General features: G+C 40.3%; 1 protein-coding gene across 4 annotated transcripts in view; it reads right to left on the bottom strand.

Moving 5' to 3' along the window:
* Positions 1–6,556: 6,556 nt before the first annotated feature.
* The window catches only part of GABRB1 (gamma-aminobutyric acid type A receptor subunit beta1), a 115,661-nt gene continuing 103,266 nt past the window's right edge, over positions 6,557–18,951 (bottom strand). Inside the window, exons 6-10 of one of the 4 annotated variants that reach the window (XR_011738767.1) lie at positions 14,385–14,522; positions 14,127–14,279; positions 11,065–12,821; positions 10,446–10,624; positions 10,081–10,325 (exon numbers count right to left, since the gene is read on the bottom strand). Coding sequence is in view for 1 of the 4 variants with exons in the window: in XM_065836781.2 (XP_065692853.1) it covers positions 6,589–6,936; positions 12,571–12,821; positions 14,127–14,279; positions 14,385–14,522 (890 nt within the window). In the remaining 3 variants the exon portion in view is untranslated. Of the gene's footprint in view, positions 6,937–10,080; positions 10,326–10,445; positions 12,822–14,126; positions 14,280–14,384; positions 14,523–18,951 lie in introns of those variants that run through there. The other 3 variants (XR_011738768.1, XM_065836781.2, XR_011738769.1) reach the window with 3 other exon arrangements.

The following is an 18,951-nucleotide window of genomic DNA, read 5'->3' as shown; positions in this document are numbered from 1 at the left end:
GCAAGCCTTTCTGATAAGAAACATGCTGAAACATGATTATGCTTTTATCTGAAAGGTGGTTTTAAGAACCAGTAACACCTTGCCCTGAAGTATGCACACTTTGCTATCACTTTTAGTTGTGAATTAATATTTATAATGAAGTATCAGAAATAAAGGGATTTTTACTTTTCTGGTACCAGAGAATGCTTTTGTGTGTCAAGATAGTCTATAAACTTTTTTACTTCTTTAAATCCACTTTTATTACATTACACAATATCCTATACTTCCTTCTGTAAATTTACAGTTTATACGTACTTTGAGACTGCTCCAGAAAGATCAGATGACCACTACTGAAACATAAAAAAGGGAGAAAATCTCACAAAGATTTATCCTTTGGACTTTTACAAGCCTGTGTAGTTCACGTTATCAGACTGCTGTGTGGAAAGGTCACTGCAGGAGCAGAATCTCATGTTTTAAGCTGGTTTGTGGAGGATTTACTGCATGTTCAACTTTTCACATTGTCTATGGCTGGGAATTTTGCTCAAAAGTACTCTCAGTATGTGCCTAGCACCAACAAGGGCCCCACATAGAGAAGGCTGGGGCTATTTTGTAGCATCAGATAAGGCAGCTAATTTAGCAAATACAATAGTGAAAGGCATTGGAAGGTGTGGAGACTTTCCTAACTGGAAACTACCACAGATCCACAGGGGCTGCTTTGGTGGTGGACTATCCAGGGGAAGGATTCTTAGCATCATATAGATTAAATAACTTTTTTTTTTTTCCTTAGTATTATTTTTTTTTAATGGCCACAGTAAAAGAAGGAATTCTGTTTCTTGGGAATGCAGAGGTTTCAGATCTTCCACAATTGTTTTAGTATTTATTTAGATGGGAGCCAGAGCAAGCACTGGATGATCTGATGAGAACTGCTGTTAACTGCCTTTGTATTAATAAAACCCAGTCCTGAATCCTTTACCTATGCAAAAGTCTCATTCAGCTTTTTCTTGAAATGATGATTTGCCACCTCTGTTTTGTAAAGCTGCTGTTTTCTGCAGCACACAGTATTCAAAGTTTGTCTCCTCTGAAAATCTCAAAAAAAAAATCAGGTAGTATGTTGCCAGCTGGATCAAAACAGCAAATGACTTTTCAGAGACGGGAACAAGGAAAGTGATATGTGCACAGATGAAAACAAAGTTGCTGATGCTCTCAGTGAAATGCATTATCTACCAAAGGCAACTATCTTTATGAACATTTTTGGTGGTGTGATTGATATTTTTTACTTTCCTCTAAGATTGTGCAGATACAGATAGACAAAGACATTACTGATCAAAGACCATCTCTAGAGAGATGACATGGTTCTCCTGCCATGTAATTATTTTAGCTCCTTATTGGTAATGATACTCAATGGATTTTGCCAAGAATAAACATGTAAAAGAATTACTACCATGCCATTTCATACACTGGCACCAGCATAAGATAAGATGTGATGTTTTAATAACATGGGGACTCAAAATGTCATATAAAATAACTGAGAAACAAACACACCAAGGAGCAGACAACATAATTAGGGTTCACTCTGCACTCCAAGAGAGCAAGTAGACCAAAATTACCTGATCTTCCTTTAAAAAATACCAGATTTCTCATTTGTCTCTTAATTTTTTTCACCCTGTGCATATACATTTTGGTATCATGACTGAAATTCAATATTCTTTTGTGATCTCCTACCTTCTTTGGGCTGCAGGGTGGATGCCTGTGGGTTAGGAAGAAACATACTTCTACAATCACAGATGTGTTGTTTTATGCTTTTCAATACAGAAAGAATTTTAAACCATTTTTGTATGCAACAAGTATAAAACAGGTCTTTTTCAACTAGTACTCCCAAGGCAGTGTTAGTAATGCATCCGCAGTACGTGGCAAGTCATGAGAAGGGGCAGAGGTTCATCAGTGATGGGTAACAGAAGCAGCTGGTGGAACACTGTCCCCAGGCCTGGATGATTTTCCCCATGGTTTATCTCAAGAAATCACCCACTTGCAGTACAAGAAGACGGAATATTTTCTGTAAGGGTAAACAAGGTGAAGCAGGAGCTAGCTCTGAAAGAGCAACTTCTGCACTGTTCAGTGGTAGCATAGAATGCAGGAATGTTGTCAGAAATCTTCCTGTGATATTGAAATTGTTGCGTTTTTTTGTGATGTTTTAAGACCTTTTCTATCACTATTGCTATTATTTCTTAATTGTTTTGAATTGTGTGGGAATATAAATGAAGTGGAAGGATTTGGGTTTGTCCATTGCAGTGACTACAGCTGACTCTTACACGCTGTTTTGGGCTGGTGCCAGCTCTCACGCCTTCCATTGCAACAACAAAGCTCTTATAAACCAGCAGTTTTGCTCAGCCGAGGAGACTGGTTGCCCAGCTGGGTTGGTATTAGAGTGATGGGCAAAATCACTGCAGTCTCCTGGCTGACTCCATCCCAGTTTGAAGCCTTGGACAAGCACAGAGGAGCTGTTTAATTTGCTCTCGGAGAAACACACACTCCAAACATGTTGCTGATTTAGCCACTGTTTCATTTCTAACTCGGTGCGATACTGCTGAAGAGAAGGAAGATTAGAATGAAATTAAAAGATGATTATGTGTGAAATAAATAGTTTCAAGAGCATGAAAACCAATGAAACTTTTTTTCCCTGTGGATCTGCTTATTGAATTGCCCTCCCGTGTGGATTCTCTGATGACCAATAAGATTGGGGTTTATCAATCCCTATCTCTCAGAGAAGGGGGATGGATTAACAGGAGCTTTGTCCCCTGCTCAGCTTCCTGCTTTGTTGAAACTTGTAAGAATGTATTATCTAACAGGTCCTTACTGTTCTGTTATCATTTGGTTGAAATTGCCAACGGATTCAGACATTACTGGGAGACTCCCACATAGGCAAACACACACACACACAGACTGTAGAAGCTCATGTTTGGGAAACCTAGCTAAAAAGGACTTCCAGTGCAGGTTTCTTTAAATAATCTGTTCAAACTCACAAATTACATGAAACAGTGGCACAAATTTTAAGGGGGTTTACCTGAAACCTAATTAGCAATAAGACTAAATCTCTGCTGAGTTTGAAGTCCAGTCCCTATGGGCAGGGAAAACAACTACTACAATACAACAGTGACAGAGCTTAGTGTTACAGCCTTATTCACTTTTATCACTTAAAGCCAGCCAAATGACTCCAACCTATTGATGGGAAGAGGTTTTGTTTCTTTTGTGCTCACTAATTCCTAGCTCTAGATGGTAATGTACGTGGGTAACCCATAAATATCCACATTTTTCCATTCTGTGCCTCTAGTAACCACTGCCTTTTTCTTGCTGCCAAGCTATTGCTCTCAAGTGAGAAACATTTTCTTCTGCTTTTTTTCTAAAAGTAGTGGAAAGATGGAAAACATGATAGTTATGCTTAGACACTCTGTTCCCAAGTTTTGGTTTTAATTCTCTCTTGATGCTTTGAAAGATGTTTTAGTTTAAATCCAATGTGACTTGCAAGCTTGTATGCAAAATTCTGTTTTCTTTATCAGAGTTAGTGGTTAAATGTGCAGATAGGGGATCAGTGGGAGGCAGGAGGTGCTGTCTCTGGGCTAAGATATTGCCACCCTGGCAGTAAGGTGTGGTTACTAGCCCCTGCTTGCAAAACTTGGTGCCAAGCGCTTCCAGCTCTCAATACAACCAGACCTCGCTGTGTGCCATTCAAAACTGGCAGCAGGGCTGGGTTTTGTATCGGTGACGTCTGTTGAAGGGCTCCTGCTGTGCAAGGTTCGACCCTGCTGTTTTGGAACATGCCGTTGTGAAGGAGTTTCGTGTTTGCAGTGTTCTCACTTTGTTAATGGCCCTTCCTCTGCTCCATACACTTTTTTTTTTCCTTGAAATTGTACCGTATAAGTGCTTTTAGCCCATGTGTCTAGCATCTGTATGTGAAGTAGCTGGATGATCCATAAGCTAGAAAATAAGTGTATGCAGATGTTAGGAGTCTACAATAAAAAATGTTGAAGACCAGTACAGTTGATCTTTGCTTCTGTAGTAGGAGGCAAGGGTTCCCTATCTACCTAAATTCTTGTTTCAGTATCACATTGGATTTTGGCTCTTCCTAACTGTCCACTATAAGGAGGAGTTGTAATGTGTTCACACCACTGGGACAGCTGGCTTAAATTACTGACCTGTGGCCTGTCTGTGAATATCTTTGAGAAATCAGGTACTGCAAAAACATGAGTCACTGACAGTTTTTTTGGTTTTCCCCACAGAGTATTTTACACTACAAATCTGGAGAATGTATTGCTCTCTTTAAATTTATTTCTGTGTGTAACCACAAAGCTGGCGAGTTTACTAGCTCATGGACTTATTCCCTCTCTTTGTAAAGTCTGGTGCCAGTTGAATTCAAAACCATTTAATGGAGTGTGTGTTTGGAATGGACAGCACATATGGCCCTACTGCTGTCTCCCTCTTGGGGCTATATTTTGCAATCATGAAAAGTTGAGTTTGCTTAGAATACAATGCTTCCATATGTTCTGTGTATTGTTTATGATCTCAAAATATTGTTAGTTGCCATTAAAATATTCTCAATCTAAGCATTGTTGAAATTAATCAAAATGTTCCATGTGGGATTATGGTTGCTGATACGGTGAAAATGTTGAAAAATTATTTTGAGTTATTTTAGGGTGGGGATAGTAGTACCCTATTCAGAAGAGCCATTTGACTGAATTAATATTTATCCTGAGTAATTTCAAATTGCACCTAGTGTCTGATTAATCTGGTAAAATTGTGCAGCTCTTCACTAGGCTGGAAGTTAAAGTTGTAGCAGAGAGGAGACGGCTGAGAAGACCACCTTTGTGCTCCACTGAACTTGGGATGAGACTGGCACTTTGGAGTCCACAGAAAAACTGATAGTCTCAAGGACCCTCCTGGATTAGCAATGTCAACTGCCTGTTTTTCAGCCTTTTGTTTTTTTGTAATGAGTACATTAAAGCTATTCCCTTCCTTGTTTGGTGATTTATCATTCTAGACTGTTTCTGCAGAAGCCTACTGCACAAAGAGAAAGGGCAGCAGGTCCTAATCTGTTAGGAAGTCGAGGTCTTCCAAGATGTGACAAGCGTTAACATGTAGGAGTGTTTTGTTTATTATTACATTCTGATTAAGAAGTTGTAATGTCAGCTGGCAATAAAGTCATCGGTTGACTTCATTGCCAGGCAACAAGGAACTGGTAAAGAACCTTTCACATAGCTCATTTCTATTCCTTACTAACTCCTAACTGCAGGTGTTGCTGCTTACTGTCCTGATCAGTGTTTCTTTCTGTACCAGCTGGCATTGGTAGCAACCATCTCAGTACATACGTAGACTCTATTGGCTTCTATATCTTGACTCTCCTACAAGTACAAAACACTTTCAATGCAAAATAAAATTTAACTGATAATATTTCCATTTCAAGAAAATGCTATATTAGGCAACACAGTATAAACACTGTTAGAAAAAACTGGCAATAGAGCAGGGAAATGGGTTTCATACAGACAGGAGAGGACTGACCTATTGCTCCTCAGTTGCGTGCAGCTCGCCAGCGCTTTGCCTGCAGCTCCTGGGCCGTGGTTGTGCCAGCAGCCGGGTGGGGAGAGGCAGCTCCCACCATCACCAGTGTGCCATAAGACTCAGCTGTACCTCCTGTTCCTCAGTGGAGTAAGGAAATCTGTGTGCAGAACTCTCCTCAGACCTGTTCACGGACATCTGCCAACTTTTGGGAGAAAGTGTTGCAATTACCAGCCATGGGAAAACTGGGAGTCAAGAAAAGTAGCAAGTCTTGGGCTGGGGTATCCCTCTGTAGTTGCTTCCAGGAATGAACACGTGTTTGTTTTCTACTTTTTTAATACAAAATTCCACATGGCACAATTGTTCTCCTCAATTTCAACTTTGCTACTTTGTGGAAATAACAAAATTCCAATCAGATGCAATCAACAGATTCCTTAGTTGGAAACTCAGTGGGATTTGTCTCTGCTGCCCTTTCTTTTGAAGATCCCCGCCTCTCTGAAAATGTGAACTGACTTACATGTCCTTGAGTGGCACTTGTCACAGACACTATGGAGATACTTCCTAGTACAACCATTAGCTTGGAAATGGTGCACGATGTAAGTTATAATCTTTCAAACAGTTATTTCTTCAAATTTCTTTACAGACTAAATACTGAAAGACTGTGACACGGTTACTATTTTGAGTTGTTTTACTGTCTTGTTCAGAAGCATGCTGCTGTGGGAATACACTGGGACTAAATTTTATTCCACTTAAAAAAATATAAAAGCAGGTAAAGAAGGGTCATGGGTGATGCACAAACTCTTTGTAAAATTGAGGCATAGTGTTTTTGCTGAAGATGCTCTTTAGGAGCAGATCTGCACTATTCTGATCCGCATGTAGTGAGGCTGGATTTGGGTTGGCTTTTTTTTTTTTATACCTTAAATCTAGAAGTATTCAATGGTTGGGTGTCTTACCTTAAACATGTAACACTGTGGCTACTGTAGTTCTTCAGAGTTAACAAAATTTAAAAGGAAAAAACCCCAAGTCTAATTATGTCAGTCTATGGTAACGTTATTGCATAACTTAGTGGACATAATACAGCCAGTAAACAACATTGAAAAGAATAAATGTGATGGGAAAGACCATTCTGGACCACTTGTCTATTGAATTAACATCAGTCAAATCAGGGATTTTGACTTTGATCTGGGATGCCCTTCTTCGTAAGCGTCCTTTTTTATGGAGCCTGTGCCTGTCCAAAGCGCTCCGACTGTAGAGGTCTCTGCTGGAAGTGGCTCTTCTGTACTGCAGGTTGGTACTGTCATACGGGTACGTGGTGGCTCGTGGGTCACGGAGGCTCGTGAACACATCTGAGCTGCTGACATCATTTCGTATATCAAATGGGCTCAGAAGCATGTTTCCATGGATATCAACCTGTGTCAAGGAAGGAATGTCAATTAGATGGGTTCCTCAGCCAGCCCAAGGTGTCTCCCAGATGGACAGGTACCTTCTGACTCTACTGTCAATGTGCTCCTGGGGCCGCAGTGACAGTTGTGTCTTGTACAGCAACAACAGAAGTGAAAATACACTTTCCTGACTGGTGTGGAATTATTCGTTAGGCATCTAAATATCTTCCTGTCTGACCCAGCTTTTTGGTCTGGGACCTTTTCATTCAGTTAGTATCTCATCCCCTGTAAAGTAAGAGTTTTCTAGTTTTGTCTTTAACCTAGATCATGGTCTTCATGAAATAGTGAGTTTTAAAGTCTGATGATCTGACACCCTAAGCTTTCATGTACTCAAGGTGGAAAAAAAATGTAGTTATCTCTGTCAATTTTACACAGTTTTAGAACTGTGGGTTAGTTTCAAGAAGAGTTTTTTAACAAGTTCATCACATGAAGAACATAGAGGTACATGTGCATTTTATCAGTTATTGTAATGTGCTTGTGATGAGAATTAATTTTGGACAATTACTACATTGCAGACATGGAAATCCCTACTCTCCACAGCATACAATTAACTTGCTTGTGTGCAGACAGAATAATCCATTTTACTCAATGAAACCTTGCCTTCAGTTGCATTTTTATATGTTGGTACTGGAAACAGTTGTTTTGAATATGTTTATCACTTACTTTATTTGTGCTGTTAGTGAGGGCACTGTTTTAAGTACCTGAGCAAAGAACTAGAAACTGCAACCAGTATGCACAGGTCTGGCACAAAAAAATAGATATATATTTACATAAAATATTTTAATAACATTTCCTTTTTTATACATGAATGTAATTAACCATGAATAGCTGCATTACTACAGAGTATTTACTTTTTCACTCATCTTCAGTTTTCTACATGTTTGTAGTAACACCTCCTATCAGAAATGTTTTTTGGTGTTTCCAGGATGATCCCTGACTTCTCCATAAAGACTTCCTAGATGTTTCAAATTCCCAGGTATTTAAACATCCACTGTAGCTCATATGAGGGAAACACACATCAGGACACAGACCTCTTAAATGAAACTTCAAAGACTTTGCCTTGAGGCTTGAGTATTAAAATTGGTTTTTGTAAACTGTGGCTTTGGACTTACTCCAAATATATTACAATCTATATCATGGCTGTCTGGGGATGCCTTTATACCAAGGAAAAAAAAGATTACTTATTGACAATATCTACTCTTGTGAACCACCAGTGATTAAGTAATGCTTTGTTCATGCTCTGAGCTTTATGTTTTTAGCAAGACATAGCAGAGCTAGGAAATGGTATAATAAAAGTATGTTCAAGAAAAAACTCCAAGCAGAGGGCATGGAGAAATCCAGTCTCTAGGGGTTGCTGCAGAGAAAAGCTGGAAGACAGAGAAAGCTGTGGTTCCACTTGGCAACATGGAGGATGATCCTTTCCATCTCTGGAAGGAGAAAATATTGCGTAATGACTGCTGGCCAGACTAAGCTATTTGTACAAAAGCCACCCAGGAGAGCTGTGGGAAAAAAGAAGTCTTCTAAATGGAGTGATAAGCCACCACAGACAGAAAATGCTATAGTCAGGTTTAGCAGCCGATTCTGTGCATGCTGAGATAAGCATTCAGTGGGAACATTCCAGTTCCCACTGTTTTGGTGGGAAAAGCTAACATATTCTGGATTAGAGAGGTCAGCTGGTCACAAACCAGCATGGTGTTTGCAATCTTTACTTCAGATATGATCTACCCAGTTTATACCTTCCAGGTCAAGTCTTCAAATTTAAGCAGATGTAAGATCTAAACTAGGGTTTCCTATTGTCCAGAGGACTGCCATAACTATGGGACTATACATTACTGCTAAGTTATGACATCTTCTGTGGAAAAAACAATGATCCAAGTTGCCTCTGTGTAGAAAGAGAATTTTCAGAAGTTTTGATAGGTCAGCCTTTTCTTTCCAGTTTTATGAAATGGCTCTTTGAGCTGTCTCTGACTACATGATCTAATGTTTAAACTAATTTACTTTATTATTACAATAGTAGTAACAGTACTGCAAGCATCATTAAGCAGTTGTTCTGGCTTCTCTTTCGTGAAGACAGCTCATAACTGCCTACAATCTAAAGCGATTAACAGGAATGTTTCTTAAACTAATATGCCCTGACAGTTTATTAAAAGCCAAGCAGCACATGAATTCCTGCTTTAAGTGTTACAAATGAACCTGTTTTATTTAAAAATGAGTTTTATTTAAATTATTTTAGGTGGGATAATTTGTACACATCAAGAAGCAATTCAGTCTTTAAATTTGTATCAGAAATAATGTGGCCAGCAGGACTAGGGAAGTGATTGTCACCCGTACTTGGCACTGGTGAGGACGCACCTCGAATACTGTGTTCAGTTTTGGGCTGCTTTCTAATGTTAACTGTTGGGAGATAGAGGTAAGAACTTTTGTCTCAATATAGAAACATCTTTTCTTTTTCTTCAGATGAAAGATTCGGGGCCATGTTACTCATAAAAACTGTCTTGTTGGAACAAATGCAGGATTGTTATCACAATCTGATCTGCAAAGAAGCAGGTTGTGCTCAGCAAGAATATACTTATTCAGGTTTGGTTTTACTTGAAGGTTGAGCTAGTTGTGTGGTTATGTGCTCCCTCTTTTTTTCTCCTTCCAGTAGCACTGTACTGGAAAATTGTATGTTTCCCCTGGAGCCTGTGGCTGGTCTCTGGTTTTCCATCGCAGGTGCTTTGTGGTTCACGGAAGGTTTGAAAGGAAGGCGTGATGCTGTGCATAACTGGGGACCAAGAAACCATTTATCACCTGCCTTGTGTTGCCATTTATGAACCCCTTGGTGGCTCAGCCCCTTTCTCACTCACATTATGATTGCAACCTATGTCTTTCTCATGCATTTTCTATGTAATGTTTATTCAAATTATAATTGTCTGGGGAAACAGAAGCGGTTGCATGCATGGACTATCTGAATATTTTCTTGCTGGGTGGTTTGTCCTTTTTATTGATAATTATGGTGGTTTCCTCAGTGACATCTAGCTTTGACAAATGCACAAGGAGAAACAAACAGTCTTTATGTTTTATTTAGAGAAACAGAAAGTTTATTTACTACAAATTAGTATTTTTTTGCATACTAAAAATTAAAATGGCATAAATTGTAAAACTGGAGAGGTTTTATTTCCACCTTCTTCAGTCTGTAGAGCAAGGAACAGCCACATATGAAACAGCAGTATGGTTTCCTTCTCCATCTGGTCTTCTCTATACTGTATCACAGTCAGTTTGCTGAGTGTTGCTCACATGTTCAAGGCTTTTGTTACTTGGTGAAGGAATTTTAGTCATGGTAGTTGTTTGTCAGATGGAAGTGAGCAATATCTTCACCTGGCAGAAAGAGAGGAAGCACTGTTACATATCTTTTGTTGGTTATAGGTCCCTGTATGGATAAGTGATACAGGTCAAGAGTAAAATGAAAAGAAATATCCTACAGCTGTACATACTTACAGCTGTACTTCTTTTGTCCTCCAAAAAACTTTCCCCTTCTTTGGTACAGACTTCATAATACCAGTGAAAAAAACATGATGGAGAGAGGCTAGGAGTTGTCTTCACTAGAGATCACATAACCTTACTGTGTCCCATTGCTCTGGCCATGTGCATTCTTCCTGACGAAGACAGAAGTACAGCTGTTGGACATCAGAATTTCCATGATGAGTAAAGCGGATGCTCACAAGGTGACATATCAATGTTTCTTCAGTGGGATACCAAAATCCATTGATATCCATTCACACGTGCCTGTGTGTATACACATTTATGTAAAATCACAAATCTGCACTATGCAGGTAGATAACTTAAAGTATTCTCAATCCCAGAATGGAACTGCAGTCTAAACTGTGAACACTTACAAATCCTGGTACAAAGTGTTTGTTTTCTGTCAGAAAAATGCTGGTGTATGCATGTGGTGCTCCGAAAAGTTTAACTGTGACTGTAAATACTTTCTATCCCATTCTAAGTATTGGTCTCAGGGTAATTGCCAGTGTAACACTTAGACAGAAGCTCTTGGTCATGAGTTAGGGCCTTTTGTTAGTTAAACTAAGTCTCTAAATATTTAGGAAAAAGAGCTTACCTGCATTCTTATCCTTCATACTTTCTCATCCTTTACTCAGCCCAGTGCACTGGGGCCCATGCAGCCAAGGCTGACCTCTGAAGAAGTGTTGCTTCCATCTTCATCATAAACACTTACTGTGCTTCTTCTCAGTTAGGCTGGGTTATCTCAGGAGCTGTTGAGGTTGGTCAGAGTTTGTGGGTTTTGTTGTTTTTTTTCCCCCTTCCTTATCTTCCATAGAAATGGATAGAGAGTGTTTGCGTACAACAATCCCTAACAGGGTGGCTTATCTTCTCTGCCCTGTGGAGCGCAATACTTTGTGGGACATTGGAGACTGCTGCAAGCCTGAACCACATTTGTGCACTCGCTGTAATAAAGCATCTCCTACACATTGGGACAGGAGGCAAATGCGGGTAACCACTTTTAATGGGCTCCTGAGTTCACTGAGACTGAGGACATGATGACTCTGTAGATGATGCTTAGCTGTAGTGGTGTGGCTGCTGGGACACAAGACACACAAGTCTACAACTAATAAAATATCACAGTTTTCTGAAATGCACTTCCTGACATGCATGTGAAATTGCAACCCTTCATCAAGCTAAAGTCTTACCTGTTAAGAGTTTTATGTGTTGGTTTCATTCTTCAAGCTGAACAGAGGGCTCAAATATAGTTTTGTCCAAATGTTATCACCTCAGGCCACAGCAGTACAGATTGAACAGACTGGGTAAGATCTCATTAATACTTGGATGTAATATATTGAAAGAAAAGCAAAGAACAGAAAAAAATTTTGGTTTATTAGAATACGTATTTTCCTCTGAGTCAGACTGGGCCAAATACACCTGATGGAAGTGTTTATTTCTGAAAAACTGGGGAAAAAAAAGGGAATAGGTTTATAGAAGTTTGCAAGTGCTCAGTGATGTACCGCGAAATAAACTTTTCCCTGTTAAAAAAATGTCCATAGTATTTCTTCCTGGCATTTGTCTGGCGTGTTTTTTAAGAGGGGGTAGCTGTGGTCTGATTGAATTCAGCCTGAGGGAAAAATCCTGATATCTGTGAAAGCTGTTATAACCTAGCAGTAGCCTCCTGGTGCTCCTGGAAGCTCAGAGGAGTGGGCTTCATTCAGGACTCCCTGAAGTAACAGTGTCTGTCTTTGCTTTCTATTTTTGGTGAAGTTTTTGTGTGCAAAGAGGAGCTGTATAATAAACATTTCTTTTATATCACCTTCTATAGCAAAGAAATATACAGTTGAGATGGTAAACATTTAACTTCCTTGTATCCTGTATATTTCTTCTGTGCTGCAAAGAAATGCTTGTTCTGAATATTCATTTGCATTTTCTGTAGTTTCTTACTCTGTTTTCAGTTTAAGACAGAACAAACCATATGTTGCTGTAATCTCCTTATGATATTACTCTGGACAATCGCAAATTATTTTGCGTATGTGTTCAAACTGCATTTATCTGTATCATCATATACATCAACACTGTCATGGCAGAAATAATGTTTGAAAAGTTAGCTTGAACTTTTTACCTGGACTCTATTTGTTTCCAGTCTGCTCTTTTCTTCTGTAGCACGTCCTGTCCTGCCTGCTGCCTTTTTTCGACGTTGGGGTCCTTTCCCAAAGAATATATAGTTTACAAAGGCATATTCCAGCAAGGCCAGGAACACAAACACAAAGCATCCCATCAGGTAAATATCTATTGCCTTGACGTAGGGAATCTTTGGCAAGGTCTCCCTGAGGTGGGTGCTAATGGTGGTCATGGTCAGCACAGTTGTGATTCCTGTAGAAGGAAGATAACAGGACAAGGAAAAATATTCAAGCATGAAAGGCATAATGGCAGCACTGCCCAGCTACCATGCACTTCTCATGTAGATGGATTAATTAGGCAATCAGTTTAACAGCCAAGGGAATGCATTGTACAGGACTGGAAAGGAAGATAGCCTTGCAGACCTGCTGACAGCACCTTCCTTGACTTTCCATACATTGGAGGGTGAACAAAATAGCCTTCAAATGCCCAGGTTGTCTTGGTACATCTTGCCTTAGCTTTTACAATAACTCTGCTAGGGAATGTGGTGTTAGCTGACCTGGATAGCAGAGTTGTTCTTTCTGTGTGAGGAAATGCTTCTCACTTTATTTATAGTAGTAGCCCTGCTTGACTCCACAGAGTGGCTTGTGTTGCTCTGAGGAACTGAAATAAGTATCTAGCTTTTGATTGAAAACAGAGGTTTGAAAGGAGAAAGGGAAGGTTTATGATTAAGTGAGGGTATTTGATAAAGAGAAAGTGATATACATGCTTGTACCAAAACACCTTTTCCTGTTAAAGGGGTGCTTGCAAATAAAGCATTTCCATCTCATTGTGCTATCCATCACTGCATGGTTCTTTTTTTTTTTTCTTTTTTCTTTTTTTTTTTTTTTCATATGTGCATTTTGTTTTAGCTGGATGAAATTATTCTTCAGCCTGCTTTAATCACAGGTCGTTAGTGCATCCAGATAATGGCTCTGGGCACTGGTGCATGAACTGAATTTACAGAGAGGTGGGACAAAATAGCTTTCCGGCATTAGCATCAGAAAAGCACATCTGCTTTAAAGTGCAGGTGGTGGCAGAAGATAATTGGTTCTAAAGGAAAGTTGTTGGAAGGAACATGGTATGATAAATAACCAACTCTGTAGGTAAAACAGGTTTATTTGGTGTAACCTGGTATACCTCCACTGATGTTGGTAGGATCTTGTATATTCTTTCCCACCACACACCTGGCCTGAGGGGATGCTTTTTAACATCAATGAAATGTTGATGCCGCACAGTGAACCCTTAGATACCTGAATTAGACCTTCACACATCAGCTTGGGAGCAAGATACTTTTGGCCATTACGGCAATTGGAAGTCAGTCAGGATCCCAACCTGACTGCAAAGCAAGAACTTCAGATATAGGCAGTGAGACCTGCCTGCCTTCCTGACAATGAAGACCCTACACTGCATGTGTAAGATCATAATTAATGCTGCTGCAATCAGCTGTATGAATTTGGTTCTACTGTATTCAAAGGCAAGAAGTATCAATTTAGTTCAGTGATTATGAAAAGAAATTACCTAGAGCAACTCTGGCTGCAGAGGCATCATAATTGATCCAAAAAGATACCCACGACAGGATTGTGATCAGTGTGGAAGGCATATAGGTTTGCAAAATGAAGTATCCAATATTTCTTTTAAGCCGGAAGCTAAGTGATAATCGAGGATATGCTCCTGAAAGAAAGAAGCCATATAACAAATCATGCCTAAAAAAATTAGACACTGATATATCTGGGTTGGGGAAGCAGGGGTGAGGGGTGAGCACTAGACAGTGCTTACCTGTTGTAAATTCCACTCTCTTTGATACCATCTTGTAATCAACAATAGAAAACTGTGGGAGCTCAATGTTATTAACTCCCGTTACTGCAGACTCTCCTCCATTCCAGTAAAATTCAATATCATCAGTAGTGTATCCATCTGAAACAGAGGCACAATTTGACTATTGATTTCTTTTTGTTTTATTACTTGGCTTAAATAGTTGTGGTTAAAGTGGAAGGAGCTGCTGTTAATCAGGAATTCAGCCTTCTATTATGTGAAATTTCTGTTTTACAGGAGTCATGTTGCCTCCTCTGTACCCAGGGCAAACTTCTGGGCGTGGAAAGGGAGAAGACAGAAAACAAGGACAGAATTTAAGATTAAAGACCAATTATTACCTAACTCTAATACTACTACTACTTTTCATTCAGGATTGAGTTGCTCAATTTACCAACAAGCTGATGTAACATCAGTGGAACTTTTAAAGACTTTAGGAGGAACTCTGACAGTAAAACCAGGTTCGGTTCCCAGCTTTGCTTTTGATTTCCTGTGCAGGCCTTGAGGAAATCCAGAGTTTGGAGCTAGTGGAGGCAAAGCTGATTCCAGAAGAATTCAGGTGTCTGTTCTATGACCTGACAATGTCTGTTGGAGCTGTAGGTATCCCTTTGATATTCATGGAGCATTTTACATTTTCATTAGATCATGTCATCTTTGATCTTCTGTTATCACAGAACTATTTCCTATTGACTTCAAAACTAGCACATTTCTTCTCTTTCCTATCAACAGTGATGTTCATTATTTATAATTTAATTAAAATTTCATTTGCCATTCTACCACTGTGAGTGTTAGCATTATTGTTACCATTTTCATAAACATTTTGATTAAACTCAAAAGTGAATGAGTTTCAAAAATATCTCCCAATTGATGACATTTTTGAACTAATACTGAAACGGGTTCCAATTTATTGCATTTTACTACTTTCTCCAGATATCTACCAAAGGAGAGAACAACATCTCACCTATTTTTAGACTTTTCCTTCAGGTGTTAGATTTAATCAGGTTTAAATCATGTAACACAGATCAAATAAAAACATGTGTTTGAACTCAAAGCTTTAGAAAACTTGACAGTAGTTCTGGCAGCTGAACCCACCGTAGCATCAGCAGCCTCTATGGATTTAGGAACTTCTCCTTTCGTGTGCACCACTAATGCAATTTCTAGCTGGGAAAATTAGTCCTGAGGTGTCTTTTCCTATTATAGTGCCTGGTAATAGCCTCATCTCTGTAAGGCTGACCACATGCAGAGCAGGTAGCAGGTCCTCAGCTTCCCCAGTCACAACTGGAGAAGCTCTCACAACTTGCTGCCAGGCTCAACAGACTGCCTGGGAAGTCTGCAGTTATTGAACCGGTGTCTTCTGATGCAAACATAACAGTGATGGGCTGAACATGGTTAAGTGGTCACATACCTTATGTGTTAACTGCTCAGTGCCACAGTTTGCTAACCATCTGAATTGCTCCTGAAACCATACTAACTTTTGCAATACAGATTGCTGCTCTTTGCTTAAAACTTCTGTGCTTCCCATTACTCATGCTATTTTATTTTTTTTTAAATGAACCCCCTAGGGCTATCACACAGGGCTCTCTGCATGGCTGTTTTCATGTATTCCAGATAGAAGCCAAAACAGTGGGACTTCAGCAGCTGTTTTAAACACACTGCACACAAACCATGGGGCCAACACGAGCCACACTGAGGGTAATACAGAATGATTGAAGGAGGGAATAAAGACTACTAAGTCTGTTTAAGAGACCAAGAGTAAGATTGTCAAGGAAGTGTTAATTTCCTTGCAAATACATACGATAAAAAATTTCTCTTGAATGTTTTCCCTTTTTAAAAAGATGGAGCAAGAGGAAATGGTAAACCGTCATCTCATACTGAAAGGGTATTGCTTATGTGCAGACTCGGTACCACACAGACATCCTCTACATGAAATAACACTAATAACTATTTCTTTGTCTTCGGGGGCTAGAATTAGAAAGAAGGTGCAGCACTATCAAGATGTTGCACAGGTACTTGCTGCAAAGTCACAGGTGAAGGTTTAGATGTGAGAATCCCGGATTCTGCTTCAGAGTTCGGAAGAAAATGGTGAACCTGATTGTCCTGTTTTGTGCCATCAGCTGGGGCCTTTCTCATACCCTTCCCTCCAGTTTTACATTAATAGTGCCACTTCCTCGGCCAGTGCACACTGGGATGCAGGGCAGAGAAAGGAAACGTCTCCAGGTCTCAGCAAGTCCTGAGTTTATTTGCTGTCTCCTTAAGCAGCCTCTGGCAGCCTCCCTACAGTTTCTCTGCCTTCTTGACAAAAGGTTTCTATGACTTTGACCGCTAAATGAAAAGTAGAACTACAAAGTTATAAAGTCAATTGACCAAAATCAAGAATCTTGCATGGAAGATTTCAGTTGATGACCAGCCATCACTGCTGGGAGGCCATGTCTTTAACCTTTACAAACTTAGAAAAAAAGACTTCCAAATACTACAAAAAATGGATCTAGTGTGAGCTACTGCTGTTTCTAATATGCTTATTTGTTCCTTGAACTTACTGCAGTTAAAGCTGGGGGCAATTATAAGAAAGGACTAGTGAAGTTTTTCAGTAATTCACATTTGTTAGATCTCTTTTTAGGAGACTAATTGAGCAGGAACATCTTCCTGTGGTTTTGCAGGGAGAGAACCTCAGTACAATCATGATTTCCCTGCCAGTCATTGTAATAACTCTGCTAGACACTAACAAGGTGTAAACTCTCCCCAGGCAGTCCATTCCCTGATGTGATACGATATTTGTTGTGTGATGCCCTTCATTACATGCTTTGCACATTGTTCTAGCTGTGTGAGCAGCTATGCTTCCATGGCTGAGGATGACTCACAGATGCAGGGCTTGGAGGCCCTTGTGTTCCACAGGCACTGACATTGCTTTTTGCTTTCCAAAACAGCACCTGAGAGAAAGACATTTGGCTGTGGTTTAGACTGGAACCAGTCTTCAGCTCTGAACAGAGTTAGCAGAGGACAGATCACTCCTTCTGCTTTTTGAAGTGGATAGTGCCTTCAAGTGAGGAATCACAGTGATGTAAATTAAGAAACATTCAGTATGGAACAGCACTAGCTTCTGGCTAGCAGGCAATGATAAAGCCCCATTTCTGGCAGGATGTGCCTTTAACATTTACAACGGAAGAAAAACTATTTCAGTGATAGAAAAAGTGAGTCTAGTCTGTGCGGTGTCCAGCTCTAACACCCTGATTTGTTCACTGAACTTATCTGTACTGCTCAGGAATTCCCTTGGCAACATTTTTCCACGTGATCTATTTCTCTCTGTGTAGATATCCATGTTACTCCTTTAAAGGGATCCCTCTGCTTTTGTGACAGAGAGCACAGTACTTACAAATGGACACTGATGTCTGCACAAAAATTTCATAGACGTCACATATTGGGAACATGAAACATTTCAATGATGTTCATAATCGCTGTCAAGAGTGCTTGCAACTTTAACCGCAGAAGTCTAGAATTACTTCCCTAAATTAATAACATTAGACTGATCTAATAAAACGAGTTACACCAATCCAGTTACGGATCAGAATCAGAATCGGGTTCTCCGTGTGGGAGCGGCCGGTGTGAGGAGCGGTTCCGCGGGGGCACGGTGGGGTGTCGGCCCCCCGGCCCCGCCTGTCGCCCCCCCCGCCGGCGCGGAGCGGCCCAGAGGCCACGGGAGGGCGCCCGCGCTCCGCGACGGGGCTGTGCTCACCGCCCCCAGCCCGCTGCTGCCCGCCGGGCCCGGGGACAGCCCGGGGACAGCCCGGCTCGCCGGGCCCCGAACGTACCGTTCCCTAAGGGGTGACGCCTGTTGCCGGATTCGGCCAGGGCAGTAGCTGGTCTGCGCTAGAGCAGCGCCGAGTCTCGGGACGGTGATGTGCACCCGGTCGTTTAATGTAGGAGACTGTGTTGAACGGCTGGACTTCAAACGGAGGATGTGCTGGGATTTGAACATGTTTGCTCAATGCTTTCTGGAGCGGACATGGCCCAATTTCTGGGCTGACATCCCTAGCAGTCTAGCCCACTTAATCAAACAAACTCCCTGGTATTTCTGCGTCTGCTTTTGTTGACCTAAATAATAAACAATTGCTAAGATTTTTTTTTTTAATTAATAAAGCTCCTATGAAAATTATTTGATCTATTTAAGCCTTTGCTTGCTAGATAATTTTCCAGCTTCCAAACCATTAAAATAGACTTAATTGCTCAGCTCCAGCTATTAAACTTCTGCTTCCTAGAAAATAATGTCTAGAAATTATAATACAGTCCTTGATGTGCCAACACGTTTTTTTTTTTTCTTCTAGACCAGCAGCTAAGAGTTTAAGTGAGAACACTCAGGCATAAATACTAAAGATTTAAAAAGTAACTAGATTCAAGCACAGCCAAAAATAGGTTATGTATAAATCTTGCAGTTCACAGAACAGAAAAAATTAGAAATGTTGCTGACATTGTGTTATAGCCAAGGTTAACAGTGTATTCAATGTTAATACCACCAGGGTGTTTTATTTTCCACCGCAGC

The sequence above is a fragment of the Patagioenas fasciata genome, chromosome 4, assembly GCF_037038585.1.
Source record: "Patagioenas fasciata isolate bPatFas1 chromosome 4, bPatFas1.hap1, whole genome shotgun sequence".
NCBI lineage: Eukaryota > Metazoa > Chordata > Aves > Columbiformes > Columbidae > Patagioenas > Patagioenas fasciata.
Note: the sequence above shows the minus strand (reverse complement) of the source record. Positions and strands in the feature narration are given on the sequence as shown.